General features: G+C 39.1%; 1 protein-coding gene across 1 annotated transcript; it reads right to left on the bottom strand.

Annotated features, from left to right (window-relative positions):
* Positions 1 to 962: 962 nt before the first annotated feature.
* On the bottom strand, positions 963 to 2,409 carry LOC106332463 (flavone 3'-O-methyltransferase 1-like). The gene is made up of 4 exons (XM_013770924.1): positions 2,004 to 2,409; positions 1,535 to 1,849; positions 1,380 to 1,444; positions 963 to 1,265 (listed from the first exon to the last, which is right to left on the bottom strand). Exons 1-4 carry the CDS (start codon positions 2,407 to 2,409, stop codon positions 963 to 965), a joined length of 1,089 nt encoding a protein of 362 aa, XP_013626378.1.
* Positions 2,410 to 5,618: the final 3,209 nt, after the last annotated feature.

Genomic DNA, 5,618 nt, shown 5'->3' with positions numbered 1-5,618 from the left:
CAAAAATTCAAAATCCTATGCAAAATACTGAGATTTTTTTCCGGGTGAATACAAGAGATATACAATCCAAAATCCTAATCAGCGATGTACACATTAATCTCAAATCACAAATCCCATTAGAGTTGCTTAATGATTATTTTAGTATATAATTATTGATAAGAACTTTAGATAAGAAACACCTAAATTTTGTGCCTCAATGCTAGTTGCTTATCTAAAGGTTCTTAAAAAAATTACTTTGGGTTAAAATTGCACAATTGAAAGATTAGGGGTCAATTAGAGAGGTTTGTTCTGCAAATCTGATAGTTTTGGGGTCAAAAAATAATTATCCAAAGACAAAGGATCAGACTTGAAAATAAGCCAAGAACGGCCATTGGAGCTCACGAGCTTTCTCTCCCGGATCTGGAGCACGATGGTGGAGGATCCGGCGACGGAAAAGCTTGATTCCATGGCGGAGGAGAGCTGAGACGGGTTACCTGGATCGAAGGATAGGAGACGAGCTGCAGAGGGCCGACGACGAGGATGAACATCTTCATGACGTCTCTGTAGCAGCGGAACATGTCGGGGAAGAAATTCTTGTACCGATCGAACTAGGCGGATCGAGCCAATTCGACGAAGACGAGAGGGAGAGGATCGAGCCAATTCGACCAAGACCCAACACCCACAAGCACCCGGTTCTTCTACCTCCTCTTTAAGCATCGTTTCTTCACATTAATCTCATTTTACTTTTTTTCTAAATCTTTATTAAGCTAAGCACTCCCTTTAAGCACTCCGGTTGAAGATGGTCTTATTAACTTTTTTGAAAGCTTATTATATTGTACAGCGACAAAAGTTCACGGCAGAGCATTTCAGACCAAACAAAGTAAACAACAACAACGACCAAAACAACGATTAACATAGGTATCAAATTGTCACAAAAAGAAAAACAAATACAACGACAAAATAGAAACAAGAGATTAAATTGATCAAATCATCTTGTAGAACTCCATGATGTAGGTGCCAAAAACGTTGCAAATAACTTGGAAGCCTTTGAAACCAACTCTTCTTGCCAAAGATTCAAACTCCTCTTCCGCTCGCTCTCTGCCACCGGATGTGTGAGCCATCATGATACAGTCCAAGTGAACTACTTGTTTAGTCAAGAGGCTCGAGTCTGGTGCTACCGGGACTAAGCACTCCACAATTATCACTTTCCCATCATCCGGAAGCACTTCATAGCAGTTCTTCAATAATTTCAAGCAGTGTTCATCGCTCCAGTCATGGCAGACCCACTAATAATATATTTTATATAATCAATATTAGAAACAAGCTAGTCTAGATATGTGGAACTATAATTGGGTTTATAACAATCACTAGGAAGCTATATAACGTTTTCATTTGCTAACCTTAAGGAATATGGCATCTACTTTGGGAACACTAACAAACATATCTCCTTTAACATGTTCAATACCTGCATCGTTGGTCCAACAAAAACCTTATTTATATGAACGTTCCTAAACATATATATTTTACTTCAAAATTTGTTATAACAAAGCTGTACCAGAAAATTGCGCTGCATTCTCGATGACATGTGGGAGATCAAAATTGGTCCCTTTGATGTTTGGGTACTTGGAAACAACAATCATGTGAAGGGAGGCTCCAATTCCACCACCAACATCAACTACAGATGACAATCCTTCTAAGCCGTTGTAAGCCTCTAGAATCTTCTTCATCACAATGGTAGAGTGGCTCGACATACCATTGCTAAATACATTTGCAAATCGCTGATCTTTCCAGTGGTAAACGAAGGTTGACATACCGTATCCCTTATCGAATGGGATCCCTCCTTCAAGAACTGCATCCTTTAAATGGTACCGACATACAGTTTCAGATTGTTATATCAATTATGAAAACCCACATATTAAGTTGAAATAGTTTTTATGAAGTTAGTATGTTAATAATTAATTAGGGTTTTCTACTTCTTTTTTTTTTATATATAAAGGATATTCTATTAGGGTTTTGCACTTACCAGCTCTCCATGAGGACCTTGTCCTGGTTCAAAAGACAGTGAGTGGCAAGGGAGACACCATCATCATTATTAGTCAAGTATTTGCAGACAGTGTCAAGTCCGTAGAGACGCTCTACACCACCGTCAGGTAGTTTACGTACAGAGCAAGTCAGTATGGAGTGTGATACAAGCAACCGGAGGATCCTGTCAAGCATGACGTGAGCATCAGGGTTATTGGTTGGGAGATGGGAAGCTAACTTTGAAGGAGACATCTGAGCACCGGAGAAGCCATCGTTCTTGGCCATGATCTCGAGCAAGTCGAGCTCTATGGCTGCTTTCAGAACCATGGGAAGCACGGATGCGCTGCCAAGCTGCATGGCATAGAGGCTAGCCTCCTCATCGGTGGAAATTTTTGCCAATGATACCATGATGTTCTAAGAAATATTTTCTTATAACTCTGTTTAGGTTAATTAATGTCTAAGAAAATGTTTCTGATATGAGAATTTAAAGTAACGTGTTAGTCCTTTTATATTGTAAAAGGTGGGTCTTGATTTAAGGAAGTTTAAACACTACAGGAAAACACAAGTTTAGCGAGGAAACTTACCGAGGAAAAGTAATACTCATAAGTTTACGTCGACTTTACGAGGAACTTACGAAGAATTATAAAATCAGCGTTATTTCCTCGTAAAATAACGACGAAATCATTTCGTCGTAAAGTCGATGTAATGTCACGTGGCTTTTACGAGGAAATACACTTTCCTCGTAAACTCGACGTAAATGTAGCATGTACTTGCGGAAGTGGATGTATATGCATAGAGATGCTAACGGGAGAGTGACGAAAGAATACCTTGCGGGTCTGGAGACATTTATGCATCAAGCAGATTCAACACCGCTCGCCCAAGAAAGTGGTAAGATGTTCTGTCCTTGTCGGAAATGCAACAATTCGAAACTGGCAAACCGTGAAAATGTTTGGAAGCATTTAATAAATAGAGGTTTCACGGCAAATTACTATATCTGGTTTCAACATGGAGAAGGTTTTAATTATGATCAGAATGAAGCTAGTAGTAGTAATAGCAATTTTCAGGAAAAAGAACCGGTTGATCATCATTTGCATAATGAACATAGTTACCATCAGGAGGAGATGGTAGATTATGATAGGGTTCATGATATGGTAGCTGATGCATTCGTAGCTCATGATGAAGATGAAGAACCTAATATAGATGCAAAAAAGTTTTACGAAATGTTAAACGCGGCGAATCAACCACTTTACAGTGGTTGAAGGTCTCTCTAAATTGTCGTTAGCTGCTAGAATGATGAATATTAAAACTGATCACAATCTACCTGAAAGTTTCATGAACGAATGGGCGGACTTGTTTAAAGAGTATTTGCCGGAAGACAATGTGTCTGCTGATTCTTATTATGAGATTCAGAAACTGGTTTATAGTCTTGGGTTGCCTTCTGAGATGATAGATGTTTGCATCGACAACTGCATGATCTATTGGGGAGATGATGAGAAGCTAGAAGAATGTTGATTCTGCAAGAAGCCACGATTCAAGCCGCAAGTACGGGGACGTAATAGGGTACCGTACCAAAGGATGTGGTACCTACCAATTACAGATAGATTGAAAAGATTGTATCAATCAGAGCAGACTGCTGGAAAGATGAGATGGCATGCCGAGCATACTCAGACGGATGGTGAGATGGCTCATCCATCAGATGCAAGAGCCTGAAAACATTTTAGCAAAGTACATCTAGAATTCGCTTGCAATAGCCGGAATGTGTATCTCGGATTATGCACAGATGAATTTAGTCTATTCATGTGTATCTCGGATTATGCACAGATGGATTTAGTCCGTTCGGAATGTCAGGGAGACAATATTCATTGTGGCCAGTCTTTCTTACTCCATACAACCTGCCACCGGAGATGTGCATGCAACGGGAGTTACTATTCTTGACCATATTAATACCTGGTCCGAACCATCCAAAAAGGTCCCTGGATGTTTTCCTACAACCACTGATAAAAGAGTTGATGGATTTGTGGTCAACAGGGGTGAGGACGTATGACTGTTCAACGAAGACGAATTTTACGATGCGAGCGATGCTTTTGTGGACCATAAGTGATTTCCCTGCGTATGGGATGTTGTCTGGATGGACTACACATGGGAGATTAGCTTTTCTATATTGTAATACAACGACATATGCATTTGTCAACTGAAGAATGGTAGGAAGACAAGTTGGTTTGATTGTCACCGTCGATTTCTTCCCATTGGCCATCCTTACCGAAGAAACAAGAATTTGTTTAGGCACAAAAGGGTTGTGAGATACACTCCTCCTCCATATCTAACTGGAGAACAAATTGAAGCGCAAATCGACTACTACGGAGCTAACGAAACAGTTCGTTGGGGTGGTAATTGGCATGTCCCTCGTAATATGCATGATTCTTACGGTGTTCATCACAACTGGCACAAGAAGATAATATTTTGGGAGTTGTCATATTGGAAGAATCATCTTCTGCGCCACAACCTCGATATGATGCATATAGAGAAGAATTTCTTTGAGAACATCATGAATACAATATTGAATGTCCCAGGGAAGACAAAAGACAACATAAAATCGAGGTTGGACTTGCCGGATATTTGCTCAAGAAGTGAGTTACATATAAAAAGCAATGGACAAGTTCCCGTTCCGATATTCAGATTGTCTTCAGAAAAAAAAGTCGGTGTTTTTCAACTGGGTGGCATCAGAAGTGAAGTTCCCCGATGGGTATGTTTCAAATCTCTCTAGATATGTTGAAAATGGTCAAATGTTCTCCGGGATGAAGAGTCATGATTGTCATGTCTTTATGCAACAACTACTTTCCTTTGCATTTGCGGAGCTACTTCCAACAAACGTACATGAAGCACTTGTAGGTAGTATATTATAACGTAGTTATTTTATAATGGTTTAGTTTACAATAATATATGACTAATAATGTGTTTAATGGTTTTTGGAATATAGACTTCCAACAAACGTACATGAAGCACTTGTAGGTAGTATATTATAACGTAGTTAATAATTTACAAAATAAGATGTATCAGTATGAGCGAGCCATGAAATATTTGAAGGGAAAAGCAAAGAACCTCGCAAGAGTTGAAGGTTCTATAATTGCTGGAAGTTTGACGGAAGAAGTTTCTCACTTCACATCGTACTACTTTGCGTCAAAAGTACGTACCCGGAAAAGAGCTCCAAGAAGATATGATGATGGTGGTGTCGCGCCAACATATGTAGTTGCTGGTGTTCCAGACATCTTTAGCCAATTTGGACGTCTAGGTGGGAAATCAAAAGAGGTTTGGTGGTCGAGTGAAGAAGACGTTCATAGTGCACACACCTATATTGTACTCAATTTCGAGGATCCATTGATGCGTTATTTTGAAAGGTAACATATATGGACACTTCTAAACACATATAAGTATAAATTATATAATTGCCAAAGATTAATTAATATAAAATGTGATTTTACAGCCTATTTGTTTCTCAAGTCGAAGAAACATTCTCAGGTATATCCACAAGTGACGTAGACAAAAGGAAAGATCAACACTTTATTAAGTGGTTGAAGAATCAGGTATTAACTCAAACTCTTAATTTTTTCAGGTCGATC

This window comes from Brassica oleracea, chromosome C1 (genome assembly GCF_000695525.1).
Source record: "Brassica oleracea var. oleracea cultivar TO1000 chromosome C1, BOL, whole genome shotgun sequence".
NCBI classification, from domain to species: Eukaryota; Viridiplantae; Streptophyta; class Magnoliopsida; order Brassicales; family Brassicaceae; genus Brassica; species Brassica oleracea.
Note: the sequence above shows the minus strand (reverse complement) of the source record. Positions and strands in the feature narration are given on the sequence as shown.